This window comes from Gavialis gangeticus, unplaced genomic scaffold (genome assembly GCF_001723915.1).
Source record: "Gavialis gangeticus isolate Ggan-Ray unplaced genomic scaffold, GavGan_comp1, whole genome shotgun sequence".
In the NCBI taxonomy this organism is placed as follows: domain Eukaryota; kingdom Metazoa; phylum Chordata; order Crocodylia; family Gavialidae; genus Gavialis; species Gavialis gangeticus.
In genome coordinates, this window is record NW_017729015.1 from 13,211,069 (window position 1) to 13,232,606 (window position 21,538).

Consider the following 21,538-nt stretch of genomic DNA (forward strand, 5'->3'; position numbering starts at 1 on the left):
AGGGGCAGCTAGAAAGCGGCAAGTGCAGCATGATTATTCAACAAGGACTGAGAAACGGGGTGCATCTTGACACCCAATAAATGTATATTTTGTGGACAAATTGGGGAGAGTCCATTAGGGGACAACAAAAAGGGTGAGGGGCCTGGGGCGCGTGACTGATGAGGAGAGGCTGAGGGAACTGGGTTTATTTGGTCTGGAGAAGAGAAGCCGAGAGGGGATTTAATACCAGCCTTCAACTTCCTGCAGGGTTGTTGCGAAGAGGATGGAGCTGGACTGTCTCAGTGGTGGCAGATGACAGAACAAGGAGCAATGGGCTCGAGTTGCAGCAAGAGACGTTTAGGTTGGATATTGGGAAAAACTTTCTGACTAGGAGGGTTGTAAAGCCCTGGAACAGGTTACCCAGAGAGGTGGTGGAGGCTCCATCTTTGGAGGCTTTTAATACCTGGCTAGACGACCCTTGTCTGGGATGATGTAGTTGGGGCTGGTCCTGCTTTGAGGATGGGGTTGGACTAGATGTGACCTCCTGAGGTCCCTTCTGACCCTCATTTCCTATATTTCTATGATTTTCTTAGCATGGTTTGTGTCAGGGTTTGGCGGGTGGATAGAGAAAATGAAATAGGTTTGGAAGTTTAGTAAGCAATACACCTTGAAAAACTGAATTGGATCGGTGGCTGCACGGATTTGTCCTGGATAGGCAATGCAGCGCCTAAAGTGGAAAGATTCTAGATACTGTCTCATGCTAAGATCAGCATGGTGGCATGTGGCATAAGATACAACACACGCCCCGTGGGTTATTCTGAACATGAGACAGTCTTTCTAGGTTGCCATTTTTGGAACATTTACCCAAGAAACAGTCTTTTCTGTTTATCTCACTTGCGCTTGCATTGCCACACGCACACAAATGATATTCATTGCAGGATATGATTGGAACTTGAAGGCAAGATAAGTAACTCATACACCCATTGGATTTAGTTTGTCAGGGGGTAGAGACAGCCAAGAAAATGCACTGAAAAGATGCTTTTGATCTTTTCTTGTCAGTTTGAGTCTTCAGAATAGCAACGTGTTTTCTCTCTTGCAGTTTTGTCAAGCTGCCCATCGCACAAGAATTCATTCTTCTTTTGCCTTTCAGGGATTCTGGGTTTTCTCCACTTGGTTGTGAGGTCAGTTATAGAATTCATAGAAGTTTTACTTTCTTTTCCAGAAATTGTTCATAACCAACTAGTCCGATGCAACTCAAGATAAGACCCACGTGGGCCAGCGTGTGATGTATCCTAGGGCTAATGCACTATGCTTGTGCTGGGATTATTTTGGAGGTGTGGTGGTTGGTTGGCATGCTGACATGAAGGGAAGCGCCAAAATATTTCCCAGCAGTTATTTTCAAGCACATTGGAAACGAGAAGTTCTGTAAATCTAGCAAATTGTGGGATTTCCAGCGTGGGTTGTAAACTCGAGAGACTTCCAAAGTTTAATTAGATTTCAAACAAGTACATGAACTTCTCATAAAATGTAGGGCTGAATTCACTGCTGCCCTATACCCCATGCATTTATTTCCACCTGTACAACACCAAGTGTGAAAGGGTCCCACACCCTGATGGGATAATCTTGGACTCTCTTTTGTAAATCCCTTAGTACAAGCACAGCTGACTGCTCAAGAAGCCATGCAGTAATAACTTGGGGCCCATAATCCTTCACGGCTCTTGGGTGTCATCCATCCAAAGAGCTAAAAGCAGGCATTTAGTAAGGCCCATCATAGTTTCCCATTTCCTAAATGAGTTTTGTCATCTGAAAATTCCCCAGAGCTGTTGTCCACCTTAGAGGAGCATAGCAAAGCAACAGGCTGAATCCACACAGGTATTTCGGTGCCTGAAGCCCCATTGAACTCTATTGAGCTAAGGCACATAGATAGGAATTAGACACTTGCATGCTTTTGTGGTTTGGCCTGATTCATGGTTTTACACTGAGCAGTGACAAAGCAAGGACTAGAACATGGGTCCTGAGCCTCTCAAGCTCCTGGACTGAACTTGAAGGCACTCAGCAACTTGCTGGATGTGGCCTTTTAGCCCTGGATGAACTCTTGTCTCTCTGATGCATGAGCAACTCCCATCATGTCTGCATAGGTGGATCAGAGGGAGATGACCAGGATTGTACTCCGACTTCTGCCCCTCCTTCCCTTGCAAGTGACCATTCATAGCTCACCCCTCGCTCAGCACAATGGACCTTGCTACTGAAACCAGTTTAGATGCAGCTCCACACTGAGGCAGACAAGGGTCTTTGGGTAAGTCTGATATCTTTCATTAGACCAACTCACAGAGCTGGAAAAATTCTTCTTCGCAAGCTTTTGGGTACGAATGCCCTTTGTCAGGCCGAGGAAGCATCTGCAGATGGTCTGTGCTCTTCCTGGATGGAGTAGTAAAGCAGTCAGAGGCCAGTATGCATGCAAGAAAGCCAGTCAGTTAAAATGTAAATTGAGGTGGTCAGTAGGTGAGAAGAATGTTTCTGACTATTTGAGTTGGTCTAATAAAAGATATTGGATTCACCCAAAAAACCTTGTGTGCCTGTGTGCTTAGACCAACATGGCTACAACCTACAACCCCGCTCCCCACCTAGTGCCTTCTTCATGCGACCTTACATTTGTCATTGGGATCCTCTTCTTGGCTTGCACACCATTCCCTCAAAGCACAAAACAATCAGCCGCCTTGCTACCAAAGGCTTCTTCAGGTCACTGCGAAATGTTTCGTCAAACCAGGTTGGGTTTTAGCCGAGTTTCAGTGGGAGGGGAAAATACACCCGCCTGCCATGCTGGAGGCAGAGAAATGGCGTCATCAAGACGGCATGTTCCTCTACAGCATGGAGTCTGGGAGACGGGGAGTGTGTTTGCCCACTTACTTCAGTGCAGGGGAGCAAGGGGCTTGCAGGGCAGCATGAGGAGCAGATGAGGGTGTTGTTGGGAACGCAGCGATGTTCAGTAATTTGGCATGCTCAACCCCTGAGATTTCTCACTGGGAGGCTGTCTCTTCCCATCACTGCCAAGACATTCTTGTCATCAGGCCAGCTGTCTAAGATGAGACTTTGTTTGGCGAATGATGAGCAGCAGGTCCGATCTGTGGGAAGACGTATTGATCAGCTTATAGTGACTAAGAGGTCTTGTACTGCCAATATGTTTTGTGTACCCTATCCACTCCTTTTGCTGGTCCAGAAACACTCTTATTACTCAGTCACAGGAGAGAATACTTGAGGACTAACTTAGGAAGCCTGGCATGTAAAGGGAGTGGAATTAGGACCTTCCAAAAGCAGGGTCTAGTGAAGAAGGTTGCAAAATTACCTCTGCAATAGTGACTAGGTGTACCCACTTAAGAAGGGGGCTTGCCTACATCAGGTGTGGGTCACCGTAGAAGACAGGATACTCAATAGGCTGATCCAAACCGCTACCATGGAAACAACACATGCTAGTTGGTCATGCTCTTCCTTGGAGGTCAATAGACCTGGGATCAAGTCCCAGCTGTGCCCTGACTTGCTGACTTTAAGCAAGCTGCATTCTCTTTTGTGGAGGGAAGAAGTGAGGATGAAGTGACTTTCCCACCTATAACAACGCTGAGGAGTAATACTATAGTCAGAAATGGCAAATCCTGTTTCTCAACCTGAATGAATGGATTTATCTCCAGAGCAAGCCATCCTATAAGGCAGAAACAATTAGTGGTGCTTGAAATTCAACAGATTTAAAAGTTTGCAGCCCTTAATTAGAATTCATTTTACTGCAAACGAAAAAGTCTTTTTTTTGTTTCTTTTCCCCTCATTTTTTGGCACTTGTAATATAGTTAACAAATGGCAGCCTCATTAAATGAAGGCTGTTGTGTGCAGTGTTATTTTTTTTCCTCCCTAAACATACCTACAGAGTTAATCGCGCCTACGTACTTCCCACGAAGCCAAACTGCTGGGAGAAAAGAATGAGGCTTTAACTTTGCTCATTAACTTCTCCACACATTAAAAAGAGCCAGTGATTCAAGTCTGAGAAGTTGCAGAAAATAGAACTTCAGAGAATTGGAGGAAGAAGAGAGGGGGAATCGGGGGGAGGGGAACTAAAAAAAAAAAAACCCCAGAGAGAGTAAAATAAGAAACAAGCATCTAATTCGGATTACTGCCAGTGCAGAATCCCAAGTATAGTTCAAAGGCAAGGGCTCGTTGGGTATGGTCAGCCCTGCAAGCCCATGTGCTCTGTTGCCGCCTTTCCCCAAGCAGCGTCTCTCGGCAATGTCAGCCTCATCCGAAATGCTATAACTGCCCAGGGCTTTGTAGTGCTTTGGTAATGTGCAAGGAAAGACAAAGCAGCCATACACTAGTCCCTTCTGGAAGTCCTGCATCTTCCCTAGGACTGGGATCAGATTGTTAGCCTGGAGCTACAACGTGCCTGATGAATTTCAAACAGCCCCAGCTCTCCCCGGTAATTTTTTTTTGAAGGGGCAACAGCTCTTAAATAGGAACTTTTGCTCTGGAAAGAGAGAATGGGGGAAAAAAGGCACAGAGAAAAAGAATAGTTGAGGCTTTGATTTTGCCAATCTGCGCATAGGGCATGGCACAGAGGGCAAAGTGCCAATGCCGTTACGCCATTATAAAGTTGTCTTGGGTCGTGTCTGCAGTAGGAAAGCTTTGCCAGCATATACTGGTGTCCTATACCAGTAAGCAGCCAAGGTTGTTTGAGTGAATCTGATATCTTTTATTAGACCAACTTAAGTAGTTGGGGAAAAAAAATTCATATATCAGATTCACCCAAAGAGGCTTGTCTGCCTATGTCCTTAGACCAACACGGCTACAACCGACACCCCTATACCAGTAAAGCACTCCTTGTATGGACCCAGCTGATAAGGGCAAAACTCTGCTTTTTAAGATGTATCATTCCAGCCTCTGACCACCAAATCAAATAGCTCTCTCAGAAGGTAAGAAGTTTTGCAAGCTGAAGCCACATCCACACTTAGGGCACTTGCTAAGACACCTGCATCAAGTCAGAGATTTCTTGTCCTCACACCCCTGAGTGACACAGCTGAGCTGGTAGAAGTCTGTAGTCTTTATAGCTTTTTACTCTTCTTTCACAGGCACAACCTAGAGTGAAGTTACACATTACATTTAGACCACAGCAAGGCACTTAAAATGCAAGCCTCCACATGTTAAACCTCATTAACTCATGCAAAGTGCCCTCTATGCATCTTAAAGTTACACCACTTCATGCAAGGGTCAACTCTGGGCCATGCTACCTAGCTCGTGTTAGGGTAACTTCAGTTTGCTCCACAGAGATAAAATGGGAACTTTGCAGTCCTCCAGCATCCCAGGATGTGGCCCTCCCAGCCTCTGGTATTAAGGGTTAATACCATTTCTTGTCTGCACAGCTCTGACCTCAACATCGCTTAACTCTTCACAGATTTAGTACTGTCTAAGTGTAATGTGTAACTTCAGCCCTGCACTAGGATAAGCACTTCATGCTGGCTTAAATGCATCTACTCTGGTGTGAGAGTATAAGCGCGTGGTATTTGAATTACATCTTGCAATTTTATGCGTGTAGACAAGACCTCGGGAACAGAGTGGACTCTTCAAAAAGCTGAAAAGACAGGGTCAAAAGGGACTTTTTCATCCCCGTGTTGTGCCACTCTGCTTTACTTTCTCCATGCTCTGTTCTTGCGCCTGATCATTTGTTCTCATAAACATGGGAGCTCTGTCTTCCCGTTGCTGCTGTTCACATTTTAGCTTACTTTTTTTTAATATGCAGAGCCCAAATTTCAGAAAAATCCCGAGCAGCGTTTTGAGGTCCAACTCCTTTCCTTAGGGCCATATTCTCAGAAGACCTCAGTGTCATATGCTGAGCAATTTTGAAAATTAGCCTACGATCTTGGGTGCTGAACTGCTGTAACACTGCTGTGCAGAGCAAGTTGCTTTGCAATCTTTCCCCCCAGCTGTTATGAATGTGTTTATCGGATCTTTTTCCTCCTATCACTAAAATTTAACATGTGACTACTTGTATTGTTCTTACATGTCTCCTCTGTTTTTTGAAGAGCCTTCTCTGAAGTCAGACTGTGCAATGGAGAGAGCCTCACAAGCTGTCAGTCTGAAAAGGCTTTTGTCACCGATTCAGCATTGTGATGACTTCTCTGGAGGATTCATGAGATGATACATGCTAGGGAGAAAATTTATGGAAACACCATTTTTTTGGGTCATTCATAGCGGCGGTGGACCTCAAGGAAGTCCAAGACTGGTGGGTTGGAAGGTACAGTCCACTGCCTTCGGATGCATCTCTGAACTTTCCGAACCTCTTCAGCCTGTTCAGTTGGTCTGGAGACTACACAACAAGCCATCCTTGTGGGCATCCTGCCTCCAGTCAAATATCTCCTATCTCAGTAGCATTTTTACTTTGGGTCCCAGTAAGTATAAGGAAGTGCCAAGGAGCAAAAAAAACAAAATGAAAAAAAGCACAGAAGTTTGGGAGGAAGTGACCAAAGTGCTTTGAACCTTAGAAAAGGTTTGATTTGGAGTCTGAGAAAATGGAGTTCTTTCTTTATATGTATGCTCTTTAGCTCATCTCTGAAGATGGCTTAAATCTGCGATTCCCAGCCAAAGTGCCCAGAGATCATTTAAGGATACTGCCATGAAGTGCTGCCCAAGGTGAGCACTGTTACTTGTGCAAACACCTACACATCGTTTGCACAGATTTCAAGTAGAAATCTTGGTGTGGTCATCTTGAGTTCTTTGCAACAGACTTGCTCTGTTATTTTTCCAGAGTCAAAAAAAAAACAAACCCCAAAAAACCCCACAAGTGAAAGCTTAGAAGCTGGTGTTTTCCAAGGATTGCCTTGAGTCTAAAAAGGTTGAGAGCCACTGGCTTAAATGCAGCTTCAGGAATAATAAGGGGAGACTTCCAGCAATATTTTGAACATCAGGAAGAAAGTTAATCTACAGAAAAAATGTGCTGTGGATTTAAGGGGGTTTATGTTTTAAGCTGTATTTGGTTCCCAGTGATGAAACAGCTTATACCTTTTCATGGCCTCTTTTAGTGCCTCTTATTTCTGTTTCTGGCCTGAATCTACAGGCAAAGAAACCATGAAATTGAAAGCAAACACAACAAGAGTGAGTTATTTACTGTCCTTCCAAAATCAGTCCATTTTGAGGCCGTTGTTAACTTGTTCCATAACACGTGGCTCACAATGCTGCGGCTCAGCGACGGATTTCCATCTCCAGAAAGGAGCACAGAGATTGCTGAAATAATAATCTCATGTGTGAAGATGGGCACAATTGCCGATCAGTCACAGGTAAGCTTGGGTCTAGCTTGCCTTGAAGTGCCTCTCCCCACCACGCACAATATACGACGTTGGAAACGGAAGTCCCTTTTCCCCCAAAGCAGACGCAAGCTGGGAGGCCACAGTACGGTATCCCACCAGCATGTCCAGTCTGCCGTCTAGCGCAGTCATCTCCAGGTCCCCCCCGACTCGTTCGTCTTTGTCCCTGTCTGCTACATTGGCCTACACGGGATTCAGCAGTGGTGTCAGGCTGCTGTTTTTGAGTGCAGGGACCTGGTGTGGATTGGCTGTCCCCTTGGAGCCAGACAGAGGAAGCCATGCTTAACTCAGTCCAAACCGTTTTTCAATTGCCACCAGGTACCATGCCTTTTGAACACGTCGCCACTGATTTCACAGACTGTGAGTTTGTGCAGTAGGTAAGTATTGCTCTCCTCCTTTCACATGGGGAAATCTGAAGTCACAGAGGCAGGGGCTTGTCTATGGGCATGCCTATGGCCACTCAATGAGCCTGTCATCAAAAGTTGCATCTCCTGGACTTCTGCTATTACTATTGCACCACATTCCTCCTTGGGCTTGAGAAGGTCTCATCCCCTTGCTATACTCACCATTAAAAGGTGCTGGTAGCTTGGGGTGGGCATATTATTGGCATCGCAATGTGCGTCATCAGCTGAGGAGAGTGCCGTACCTGAGGACGCAGACTGTCGAGGGAATGGAGAAACAGTCAAGAAGGAAGAAAACACAACAAAAGCAGCAGGGCTGCTGTACAGCAATCAGCCGCCAACCCCTTTCAGCAGTCGGCAGAATGACTCGGGCACTGAACATCATGATTTTTCAAAGCAGGAGCAGAGACTGAGATCAAGCGTATGGCTAAGACATCTGACAGCTGGGTGGGAGGCTGATTGGCAGGTTGAAGCTACATCAACTTGTTAGATGAAAGGCAGTGAGACTGTTCAAAATAACGAGAGAGGCATAACATGGTCATAAGGAGCCCGTTGGGTGCAACTTCTGCATGGAGGGGACTAATAATGAATATTAGCTTTTCAGAGACCTTGAGGCCTGCAGAGCTGAAGAAGGGTTTTGGATAGGAGAGTGATGCATGTATTCTTGCAAAAGGCATTTGGGATATTTTTGCACTGGTTTTGCCATACAGCTTTGCCATCGCTTGCTTTAGGGCACTGGAGGCACTTCATGAACTGTCCAAAAGCATTCAGTATGCAGCTGATAAAGCCGAGGGACCAAGTGTATAGCGGGGTGGTCAGCTTCTGATCTCAGATCTAAGTTCTGGTTCTTGAAATCCAGGCCTGACCTGCAGGTCTGGTCTTTGCCTTTATTCCAGATTGGGCAGGGTGGCAATGTTCAACCCTGAAAGTGTTTTATTAATAACCACTTTACAAAGGAATATAAAGGAAAAGGGTGGTACCCAGTGGGCCAAATGTGAAGTGTAAGGATTAAGGAGGGCAGAGCAGCATGTCTGTCCCCATGGCCTTGTGCTCCTGCTCTCCATCACTGTGGGTGAAACTAAACTTCCTGGCCCTGGCTTCTTACATATTGATACTCACGGTTTCTTTATTATCTCCAGCTTCTGCTCCAGCCAGAACAGGCATAAGAGCACACACGGCAAACAAAGAAATAAAAAAAAATCCTAATCTTCCAAGAGCAAAACTTCATTACTGTCTTGTATCTGAGCATCCAAGTTCCTGCACAATCAGTGCATTAATTCTCTCTGGCCCTGCAGTTTGCATGTGCATAGAAAAAACACCCTTCTCCTCTCCCCAAGGCATCTGAGTGGGACTGTCCCATTTGACAATTAGGGGAAGGCATAGAGTGAGGAAGTGGGTTGTCCAGCATCACACAACAAGACCATGGCAGCTGGAGGGAGGACCCAAGGTCAGATCCTTCATCCCCGACAGTTAAAATTATATGGGCATTGCCTACCCTGAACCACTGGTGAATGGCACAGCTGTCATATAAAGGAGACGCTGAAGCTAATCCTATTTTTCGGTGCAAACAAAGAAAAGAAGGCAGGACCCAAGGGGCTGAGTTTTACCTCACCCCCCCCTCCCCAAATATAGTCAAACCCCACGATCGAATTCTCAGGCACATCGTAATTGTTCACAAACCCCAGAGCTCACAGAAAAGCCCTCAGCTTTAATGAGCAATTTCCAAATGACAAAGGCACAGGATTAATCAAAGCCCCTAATTATATTTCATACTGGAAAAGAAGAAAAGTGCTCAAAAGAACGGAGGGAAAAATCCACACCCTGACAGTCTGTAGTCTTTGCTAGAATTTCATATGTAAATTGGGATTTTAACTCTGCAAGGCATGGAGAACAGAGAGAAAAAATGTCTTCATTTTGTGTGTACTCATTGTGCAATGATCTCTGCCATGCTGCACATCTGGCTAAAGAACCAGCTAGCACATGGCACTATATAATATCGTGGTGAGAACACTAATCTGTCAGCTGTTAAAGTGGAAGATGCCAGGGAGATGCCAGGGATAGCTGTGGCACATCTAAAATGTGCTAAAGGGAAAAAGGGTCCATGACTCTTACAGGCCCAGTATACATGTCTGTGTTCTGGTTTGCAAAGTTTCCTTGGATTCTGTCCCCAGTTCAGCAAAGTGCACAAAGATGTAATGCACTGAGTTTAATCAAAATAGTGTATTCTACCGATTCAGTAGCAGCATATTGTTGTATTGCTTGTAGTTGATAAGACCTTTGTGCTATTTGGGGCTTTCGCTGGTAATTAGAGAATGCTCAGAACCAAAATCTGGGATCTGAACATTGCTGCCTCCCACGGCATAAGCCAATAATTGGGGTCCAAATCTTACAAATGGCCTTGGTTTTCATAATGAGCTGAAGTACAATCACAGATCAGGAAAAAAAAAAACCCAGAAAATGTGCTGAAGCTTGAAACTGGGATCTGACCACTTTGTGGCATACTACAGCTGCTTGGAAACTTCTGATGGGGCCAGGGGCAACAATTTTCATAAAATCATTGTAGGATTGTACAGGACCTTAACTGCTGTCTAGTCCAACCTCCTGCAGACATGCAGGATGCCCTGGTCTTTACTCATTCTGGACGGATGCCGTCCCAACCTCTTAAAACCTTCTAGTGATGGAGTTTCTAAAACTGCTTTGGACAGGTCCAAAACTTCTTTGCTCTTTTGGAAATGAGCTGTAACCTCTTCTGCTACTCTAGGTATTTCCAAAAATGTTGTCCTTTTTGTCTGTCTACCTAATTAGTTTTTAATTAGTCTCATTATATGCATCTATAATTTACAGTAATCACAACTGATCGTGGGTCTGAAATAAGAGGCCCAGCTGAGATTCTGCACAAATGGCCTGTAACCTCAGCCATGGCACGCCAGCCCCTGAGTTTTTGTTTCATAAATGCTCTTCTTCTGAGGATCTTAAAGCACTATACAAACATTAACTAAGGCTCAGAGCATCTTGGCAAAGTGAGTGTTGTTTGCATTTTACAGGTGAGGGATTAGCGAAATTATAAGTGACTTGTCCAAAACCTTCCAGTAAGTGGTAACGATCCCCTGCTGTAGTCAGTGGGCATACAACTCATATACAGTTATATATGATGCTGGGTATTTGAATTAGTCCCTCAGCATAATAAAGTACACCAGCAATTTTATTTTGCAGAAAACCCCAGGGAGTCGTGCTTTGACCCTGGATTGATTAAGAATGGTACCCGAGTGGGCACAGATCTGAAACTCGGGTCGACAATCACCTACTACTGCGACGGAGGCTATGAGATCGAAGGCGTCTCCACCCTGACATGCATAATGGGAGGGGATGGGAAGCCTGTCTGGAACAAACCTCGACCAACTTGTACAGGTAGGGCTGGTGGGACAAACTGAGAGACAGCAGCAAAATATCCGCGCTTGCCCCACTGAGTTTGGCTGCCATGCCAGACTACTCCCCCACACGGGCACCCCTTTCAGATAGAGCTTCTCAAAGCATATGGAGCGTTTTTTGCCCCCACAAGTATTTTTGAATGAAGAATAAAATGACTCATGGCCCAATACTGGGAAAAGACATCCTCTGCGTGTACACATCAGTTTACTGTTGCCCCTTTTTCAGGTTTCTTGCATCTTTCTATGAGGCATCTGCCAGAGAGAATGCATTGGAATAAATGGATCACTAGGCGGATCCAGCGTGGTGGAATCTGTATTCTTGGCATAGGATCTGATTCAATCTTTTCCTTAAACACATGCTGAGCAGTCCCCGTTCAGGAGCACGTGCTTTCCTGTGTCATGACCAGAGCTGAAAAGAACATAGGAAAAGTTCATTTCACAACCCGTTTCCCTGTTTTTGTCCTCCATCAAAAACGACTTTGACTAAAAGTTTCCAGCCGGATCCACTTCCAAAGAGGAGCGCGGGATGAGGCAGGGACAAGCTGGGAATATGTTGCATAGCTGGAGAGATCCATGGCGTGACCTTGCCCTGCCAGAGCCAAGACTCCACTGCTGAAAACCGTGGGGAACTCATCCCTCCAAGTTCTGCGCATTAGGATCAAAGGACTAGCAGTGGAAATCACACATTAGGCAACATACCCTACATGGCACCCACCCGCCTCGGTGGAGTGTTAATAATTCAATGTGAAGCAGCCATGCGCTCTACTTAGAATAAGCTGTGTTTTTCTTTATAGGCACTTTCAATGAGCGCCGCAGTGCCTGAAGTGTAGAATCGATCACGGATGGGGGCGGCCAGCCCTGCGCAGAATTGCAAACATGCAGCTGGACCCATCTCAAAGCAGTGGAGATGAGGGCTGATGGCAGGATGCAAGTCTTTGGCAACAGCTGTTCCAGTGATGTCTTCTCTTTTCTCTTTCAGCACCTTGCGGTGGCCAGTACACAGGGTCAGATGGAGTAGTCCTGTCTCCAAATTATCCCCAGAATTATACCAGTGGACAAATCTGCCTCTATTTTGTCGTTGTGCCAAAGGACTATGGTATGTCTCTATGGGTCAGGTTCTCAGCTGGTGTCATTCAGCAGAGCTCCGTGGAGCTATTGTCTTGCAGAGCCTGTGGAGATGAATCTGTTTCCAGCAGCTGAAAATCTGTCTGTCTCTCTCTCTTTTTTCCCACCCCCTACTCTTTTTTTGTTTATGGTTGAGTGTGGATTTATTATTGGAGGAGAAGGAAGTCGAGGGAAATTACAGCACTATTGGCTGTAAATTCTAGTCACTTAAGGAGACAGCGGATATTTTTAATATAAGAATTAGGAAAGATATCGGCCAAAAAGGAATAAAGTGTTGGCAACAATTTTGGGGAGTATTTTTTTCCCTTGCTCTCTACTGAATTTGAGCACCATGGTGAAAGTTAGTGCCATATCTTGTCACATACTACGTGCCTCCAAATAAGAGGAAGAGCACACACCAGCTGCAGATGCTTCCTCAGCCTGCTGAAGGGTTTTTAAACCCGCAAGCTTGCTAAGAAAACGTTTTTCCAACTATTTAAGCTGGTCTAATAAAAGATATCAGATTCACCAAAGAACCTTGTCTGCCCATGTCCTTAGACCAACACAGTTACAACCTGCACCCCTCCAAATAAGACATGCACTTTGTTTTTGGCAAGAGGGAATGAAGAAAAAAAGATTTTCCCAGTTATGATTGCACAGAGCAGGGGCAGAGCCTAATCTTCAGGTTCAAGCAAAACCCTTTCTTTTCTGCTTAAGTAGAAGCTGAAGCTAGAGCTGCTGCTGAAGGCTGGTCTCTGTGAGTGGTTCTGCAACTTTGAGAAGAGATAGGAGCGGTCTGTAGGGCCTTGAAATAGGAGGAGAGAGACCAGGAATAGCGAGTGGACATCAAAACTGCCTTAAGAAAGGTTAGCTTGAGTAGTGGAACAGCAAGACCATGAAAAAGGAGAGATGGTCATTAAAATCTATAAAGAGCAGTGAGTCAGTAAGTCAATTGACTCCCCCAGCTGCCGGACTAGAAATAGCACTTCTGCTCGCTGGCGCTTGATTGAAACTTTGAGTGAGGCAAGAATCAAAGTGGGGTACTACTGGGCAGAAAGACCCCTCTAAAGACACACACCCCAGTTTAGGAAGTCATATTTTGGGGGGAAGGTTCATGTGGTAAGTGAGTAAATATGGAAAATAATAATTAGTTTTAGCAGTGGTTTTCAGAGGAGCAATGGGAGCAAAACCTGTTCAGCCCAAATGTACAAATGTGTGCTTGATCTTGTGCTAACACAAGTACTGTGCATATGTATGTTCCCAACTCCATGTGTGTACTGAGAGTAGCCGAGAAATGTGTGTGTGTGTGTATATATTTATATATATATTTATATGTATGTGTGTGTGTGCTTATGGACACATATCTATAACTGCATGACTGAAAATTAATCTGATGACCTAATTTTTCTAAAAAAACAAGTTGCATATATATATATATATAGAGAGAGAGAGAGAGAGAGAGAGATGACTTTTATATTAATAGTATCAGCAGTCAAAAGCTGCTGAAATGGTATCAAGTCTTAAAATGCCATAAGCCCTAATTCAGCAAAGTGCGCTGGGCTGAATAAATACTCTGTTGTTCATGTAGTTAAGTGCTTTGCTGTATCAGGGCCTAGATTAATTACATGCGCCACCATTTTTGTTACAGACTTTGATGCTGCTTAATTTTGTGTGGTGTTAGGAGACCAGCATGATAGGCACGTTGCAAACCCCGGAGACAGCGAGCTGGATGGATATTAATATTGTTTAACATATTTTCTAGCTTAAAGTGCATTTAGGGCTCATGAAAAGCACTGCCTTGACAGCTCTGGAGAGAGAAGCCCTTTAAATTCAGGCATCATCTTGATCAGCAATTGAGTCCTTCCACATAGCCCTTTCAGTCTCTGAGCTTTCTTCCAAGGTAGCAGAGTATAAGGGTGCTACTTAGCACCGGCTTAGCGCTACTCCGTTCAGCGCATTGAGCAGCTGTTCCACAGTCGTTCCCTTCTGTTCCCACTGATGGGGGATGGATTTGAACTTTGGAGAACAGCTTGAACCGGTTAGTAGGCTCATACCATTAACCTGCTGCTATTCACTCTGATAATCCTAGCGTTAATCTTAGTAAAAAAATAAAGCAGCAAGGCAATGCTTCCTGATGGAAGAGTTTCATTTTCCCTCTACAGAACAATGATGGCCATGATAAATTCTTTCCTCCACCCACATCATTGCAATAGCTTCATCAAAAACAGTCAGGATACTGCTAGGAGTAGCTACTGGACATTTCCCATCTCCTTTTCTAGTTCCACAGGCAGCCAGTGTTGGGGGGGTGGTTCAGCCACCTTGCAGCATTTGAGCATCGAAGCCATGCTGCAAGTCCTGGATTTGCAAGTAGCAAATGTTGCAGGCTGATGAATTGCACAGTGAGAGACCTCCCAGCTTGCGAATCCGTAACTGGGCACTTACAATTTGAAAACACGTGGATCAGGGAAATAAAAAATCAAAAGCTTTGAGCCTCAGGTTCTGGAGGAAGAAAAGCCACGGTGTGTCTCGCACAAATAAATGTAAATAACACACAGGCCCTCCTGCACCAGTTAAAATATGGCCTAATTTTTTTTATTATTCTTCCCCTTTATAAGACCTACCTGGTCCTAGATGCATTCGTAATTTAAGGCAATAAAACAAGGAGCACGGGGGATGCCTTGTTGACAATCTCAGTAGAGATGTTTAGGACCAACTGTTAGAAGGAAATTCAAGTATCCTCTCAACCCGAGCCATTGTTTGAAAGATCAGTGACACTCAGGGCAGAAATGCAGCTCTTCAGAGCAGAGACCATCTTTCTATTCTGTTTGTACAAGGCTCAGCACAGCGGGGTGGCCTGGTTTACAACTAGAGCTTGCAAGAGCCATATCAATGCAAGTAATAATTATCACTGGGTGAAATTATACACCCTGTGTTATGTAGGAGGGCAGACCGGATGATTCATAATCTAATCCCTTCTGGCCTATGAATCAGTGATAAAGCATGTTGGGGAAGGCTGCTACTCATGTTTTACCTACTTTATGGATAAATACAGGGCTTCTGACTCCAGACCTGTCAGTCAGGCACTTTTCACTAATGCCAAGTTCCCATGAAGGACAAGAAAATACTGAAGCAAACAAAGCTGAAACTTCTCAGCTCGGAGGCTTGGAAGTAGGGACAATGCAGCTCAGACCCCTCCACCTGTCCTGCAATGTGCTCCCTGTCTGTTCACAGTGGTCTTCGGGCAGTTTGCCTTCTTTCAGACGGCACTTAATGACGTTATAGAGGTGCATGATGGACCGAACCAGCACGCCCGACTCCTCAGCTCGCTCTCCGGCTCCCACACAGGTGAGAAGCTACCCCTGGTTCTGGCAGGGACAGGGGAACCCACTGATGAGTGATCCTCATAACACTGACTGCAGACTCACGAGCGAGGGTGGGTTATAGGGAATAGAGCTGGTGTTGCTGAGTTGGGCAAGTCACAGAGTAGCCCCCCACCCCCAGGGCTCAGGTGGTCCCGGGGGCCAGTGCAGCCATAAAGGGAAGCACCGGGCTCCCGCGCATCTCAGGCAGGCAGGCAGGCTCCAGGAAAACAAAAAAAAGATTGCCACTTTTATTTTTTCTTGGGCAGAGCCTGCCTTCCCGGGCTGCTGCCAGGCTGCCTGCACGGGCTTCCTGCAGAGCCACGGAGCTGCACGGAGCCCGATGCTTCACTCCACGGCTGTAGGGCAGCAAATTAAAACCCCTCGGAGGCGTTTTAGTTTGCTGCACCCCAAGTCAGTTAAGGCACATTACACCACTGAATTTGCTACAGCAGCTGGAATTACTGCACAATACGCTGCTGCTGCGTGCAAACACCAGCACCATTAAAGTGGCACAAAAGCATTTAACCCGCTTTAAAGTGTCGTGCACACATGCCCCTCATTTCATCTACACATGGCCTCCGAGTGTCTCCCCAAAGTTACATGGGGCTCATTCAGTTCCCAACCAGCAGACAAATCACAAAGGTGACCTGAAGTCCCTGCCCAAAGTGATGTGTCACGTCCTTCCCCTACTGGCACATCAAGGGGCTAGAGGTTACCTTCCCTTCACTGCCCCCAGTCTTCCATCCCTTTACTTCCCCCCCGGTAGCGCTTTGTGGACTGAGTTCCCTGAGGCTGTGCAAAAGAAGCCTGTCGCATGTCATACAGCCTGTTTCACATAAAAGGGATGTGCGTGCATGCATACCATGTGGTCGCTGCAGTTAGGGTTTATGCACATGGGTGAGATGTGCATCATTAACCAGTGCATCTGAATTCTAGTTTTTCACAGCTCAGCTGGAGCTCTTTAAAAAGTGCTTTCACGAGTCACGATGAAATTCTGAGCCACGGACTAGCCCTCTCAAGACAAGATTTTTTTTTTGCTGCCTTTTTTCTACTGAAATCTTCCACATTTGCTGTCTTTTCTGAAAGAACTGCTGGAGGCAACCCTGAGCCATCCAGAGGCACGTGCTCTTACAACTCAATTCTTACTGATCCCTCTGTACTGGTTCTATCCAGCAAAATGTCATTGAGGGATCATTCCTCCTGCCTCTCTGTTCTGGGAAGGGAGTAAAATGGCTCAGTGCCTCAAAGGAAAACGTGCAGCCTTTCATTTAACACCTTGCTGTGTGGGCTAAGGCAAGACGCCTTCATGCCAGCCTTAGTAAAATGGCCTCTGTAAGTCACTTCCTCGAATGATGCTGTGACCCATATATGCCTGTCATCTGCTTTGTTCTCCCTAGGTGAATCATTGCCCTTAGCCACCACCAATCAAATCCTCATCAAATTCAGCGCCAAGGGTCAAGCCACTGCCAAAGGGTTTCATTTTGTCTACCAAGGTAGGTACAGTTGGAGGTTGGAAACACCTGCCAGGACTGGCAAATATCTAGTTGAAATAGGTGCATCATTTTTTTATTTTTTTTTTTTGCTTCTGCTGCTGTTTAAAAAAAGACCTGCGTTTGTACAAGATTTTGCAACGTCACGAGCACTGTCAACTCCTGTTGGCTTCAGTGGAACTCAGGGCTTTTATCATCTGTCCCAGCTGGCTTTGATTTCCAAAGGCAGTCAGGTACCTGTTCCCCTAGATCAGTTTAAAAACGTTAGTCCTTTGCCTAACCGATCTAGGTCCTTTTAAAGCAATGATTCTCAACTGTTTGAGACTCGAGGCACTCCTCCTTAGAGTTGAGGTGCCCCTTGGAAGATGCTGGCTCTGAGCTTTCATTCATTCTTGGACTATGGAAAAATAATGGAGCAGGTCTTCTGTTGTAAAAAATTCAGAAAAAGCCCAGTAGTTCAGAATGTTTTTTTGTCACTATGGCTTTCTATGTGAAGTCTCTGGGTTTATCCTGAGAACTGTGTGGCTCGTAGCACACCTAAGAGTGCTTATATTGTACGGCACCCTTAAAAGGATCTTGTGGCACCCCACGTACCTAAGCTGAGAATTGCCACTCTAAAGCCTCTATTCCCATGCCCGTAATATCTGAGAGGCTCTCTCACAGCAGCTGACTCAGTGTTCAGAAGGTTTTCCCCAGTGACCCTTCAGTACCTTTATCAGTATAACTGATTGATCTGCCTCTCCGTTCTGCAAAATTCCTTGCTTCCCCCCTCCCACCTGCCGTGACAGCCCCCCAGCCTCATGCAGACAAACTGATTCGGATGCATTTAAATAGGAAATATACCCATAATGTAGTGGGGAAGTAAATGAACGGCCATTATGCAGGAACGTCTCTACACAAGATGGAGAGGACATGGGAGCTGGTTGTGGGGGAGCCTTTACCTTCCCAGGTAGGAAAGGGAGTCAAGGTTTGACTCAGAGTAATCGGAGAGCCCTTCAGCTGAGTTTCATCTAATTATTGTTAAGCAACTGTCCAATCACTAATGAATTCACCAAATCAAGGGCTTTGATGAAATCAATAAAGATTACCTCCTTCCCTCCCGAGTGCGTTTTAATTACAACCCTGGGCTGCACAATCTTTCATGATTACCACATGGCGAGCGAGAGTCAAAGAACGAAATGCCCCTAATCCCGACTTGCATAGCTGGTATCTAGTGGCTTTTGTTTTCATTTAACATATACAGAGATCACCTCCTCCCCTGTTGGCCCATATCCAACCCTTTTGAATGTTAATAGCAGTTAGCAATATATGAGTGTTTACCATCTCAAAGCACTTTACTGAAGTAGTCGTGAATGAGCATTGTCCTTGGTTTACAGGTGAGCAAACTAAAGCGTAGAGGTGCTGCTTGAGTTTGTTTGTTTGCTTGTAAATGGTAATTATGGATGCCCATTTAGAAAGCTCCAGGCGTGCTAATAATTTCATTAAGCTTAAGATGGTAGTGACTTAGCATTCAGGACTCGCATACAGCCAGCCTGCGAATGAAAGCAACCACAAGCCCCTTTGGACCATACCGTTGGCTTCCCCTACCTGAAATCCTGTCTGATAAGCGGCTTTTGCAGACTTCCTGGAACAGCATCAAGTTTGTGCTAGTTCGGGCTCGTGCTGTTGGGAGAATATAGAGGCGATTATGATTTGTGTAGATTTTCAAGGAACAAGGAAGTTAAGCAAAAAGGTGCTTCCATGGTAAGCCCTATATAAATTCCTGGGGGAGGCCATTTGTACATCAGTGGCACACACACATCTATCTATGAGTTTGTGTGGATATGCATACTATTGAGACACTAATGCATTCTGTATATCAGGCCTTAATATCTGGAGACTTGTTGGGTTTTTTTTAACTTGCTGATTATTTTGCACAGGAGGCCTGGGGATGTGCAGGGTCCTGACCTTGGGTCACGAATAGGGACCTTCTCAAATCACGATTTTGGGGATTGTGCGGAAATCATGAAATCTGGCATTGCCTGCGAAATCGCACAATGCCTGCAAAATCTACGAGAAAACAAACTTTTCAAAAATAAAATGCTGGCTCCCCAGGGGAAGCCAGCGGTCCTCATGACTGCTGCAGCCCGCCAGGTGGGGGGCTGCCAGCATGAAGGGGAGACCAAGGTGGCGGCCACCATACCTTGCCACTGATTGGCTGAGAGCATTTCCTGTTGTGTGACTTCACCCCTCTCCATCAATCAGTGATGAGGGGCGGAGCCACTGGGGCCCTTCGGCCAATCAGAAGTGTGGCGGGGTGGGGGGTGGTGCCGCGATAAGCCCACGAAAATGCCAGCCAGCCCCTCGATCTGCCGGTGACATTGGCTGGCTGCCTCCTCGATTTGAGTAGACCCCCTAGTCATGAAGCAGAAAAGCATGATTGGCTCGTAACGCCACACGGGTATCACCACTCACATTCTGCTCACGCTCTTCTCCATGGTCCCCCAAGTCCAACAGGCAGGAAACTTTAAATAGCATATTGAACGCAGCCTGAATTCAGCAGGAGAGCAGCAGGGTCAGGCACGCAGGTGCGGTTGTTTCAGGAGCTTGGAGAGAGGCCAAGCACATGGTCCTTTGTCTGATGCAAAAATGCTTCAGCCCAGCTGAGGCCAAAGCTCTCCTCTTGAGCTGCAGTTCGGATCCGTGGATAGCAGTCACCTCTGATTTGCACGCGGCGGCAGGTACCCAGGTACCCGGCAGCAGACGCCTTTTTCAAAAAACACAGATGGGCTTCAGACTTTGACCCCTCCTTACTTTCCCAGTTCCTGGCTTTTGTGTGTGTGCACAGTCGTGGGGTTGCTCATCTCAAGTCTGTTTTGCTGAAGGATTTGTAAGGCCTTACGGGTACAAGACAACAGAGGGCATTGACATCAATCGCTCTGAACCAAATTGAAACCAAACAAATTAACAATATTATGTGCTTGTACTCTTTCTGTTTGTTCCTCCCTACCCAGCAGCTTGAGCCTGGAGCGCTAATAAATCTTGGAGCAACTAAGAGAAAAATATGCATTGATTTCCTACTCCACAATAATCAATGCCTTGACTTCTTTATTCTCGGGGGGGGGGGGGCATTTTTTCCACATACAGGGACGAAGGTCTGAAAACTGGTCTCTCGCGTTCTCCGTGAAGTACAGATGTTTCCAATCCCCTACCGCTCACAAGAGCATCCATTTTATAGCTGGAGCTCAGGCCATTACAGCTGCATGAGCAGCACCCATAGCCCCGTTGTCTTTTCCTTCCCTTTCTCTCTTTCTTTGAATTAAATTGTTATATTATTATAAATATAAATCGGTTTTCATTCTCATAATGAGAGGCCTAGTGGTCTGAAAGAACTGAGCCTGTTTCCCCCCAGTTCCAGTCTTGAATTCCCTTGTAGCAAGTCACTTGAGGTGTATCGTTTGAGTTAGGCGCTGGGGTTCCCTTGGTTCCTAAACCTTAACCTCTTTGTATTTTGGTTTCCCCTTTTATAAAATGACCTGTCTCATGGGAGTATTATGTGGATTCATAATTTGGAGAGACAGCTTCTTTATAAAACAAATGTCATCTAGAAAGATCCCAGTTACTGGTGTCACAAGAAACACCTGGGGAGGTGCATGGAAGGGTAGGTATAGACCAAGGTCGTGGGAACGACCATACAGTAGCATGGAGATGCTCAAGCATCTTATAAGTAAAGCTACTTATAACAGGTACAAGTGACAGTCTAGTCAAAGCAGCATGCCACTCATGTGCAAACCCATCTAAGAAGCAGGGTCAATTAGCTCATGCCGAGCTCCACACTGCTGCAGGTAGCCAGTGCCAAGCTAACTGCCCTGTAGACCATGGTACCTAGGGAGGTTTACGTGAGAAATGAAATTTCTCTCTCCTTTTTGTTCACGTGCGGATCTGACAGCATTTTGCATCTACGCTTGCCACCTCCCGTGCAGTTCTGTTGTTCATGTGGCTCTTTCACGCAGCAGCAGAGGAGAGAGGAATCAGTTGGAACAGGAAAAGGTGGTTGTAAAGCAACCAAAAATTGTCAAGGAGACTTGGGACTATGCATACTTCCAGGAACTACTTGTAGCATGTTAAAAAATGGCTGGATTTGCAGCTGCTGGTGATGCTGCAAAAGCCCATGCGCCCCTGGGAACAAGCTTAGGGATAAACAAAGATGAGGGTTTAAATACTGATGATTTGTGGGAATTAACTGGTTCTTTCTCTGGGTAGATCTACACTGCTAGCTACAGCGTATTAATACCCAGGACTCCAGATACACACCCAGGCCTGCTAACCCTGCCTGTGAGCGTACATGCTGTGGAGCTGCTTGTGACCCATATGTGTATAATGGTGTCCATATGATGTTGCTGTCACGCAGGTTTGGTGCGAGGACTTTGACTGGCGCTTTGCACATTCCCAGCAACC

General features: G+C 45.7%; 1 protein-coding gene across 3 annotated transcripts in view; it reads left to right on the forward strand.

Annotated features, from left to right (window-relative positions):
- CSMD2 (CUB and Sushi multiple domains 2) overlaps positions 1-21,538 on the forward strand; it is a 795,490-nt gene that overhangs the window by 624,003 nt on the left and 149,949 nt on the right. For all 3 annotated transcript variants that reach the window (XM_019512241.1, XM_019512243.1, XM_019512242.1), the window contains 4 exons: positions 10,931-11,125; positions 12,125-12,241; positions 15,481-15,594; positions 17,009-17,104. In XM_019512241.1, the coding sequence (XP_019367786.1) occupies positions 10,931-11,125; positions 12,125-12,241; positions 15,481-15,594; positions 17,009-17,104 (522 nt within the window). The remainder of the gene's footprint in view (positions 1-10,930; positions 11,126-12,124; positions 12,242-15,480; positions 15,595-17,008; positions 17,105-21,538) is intronic.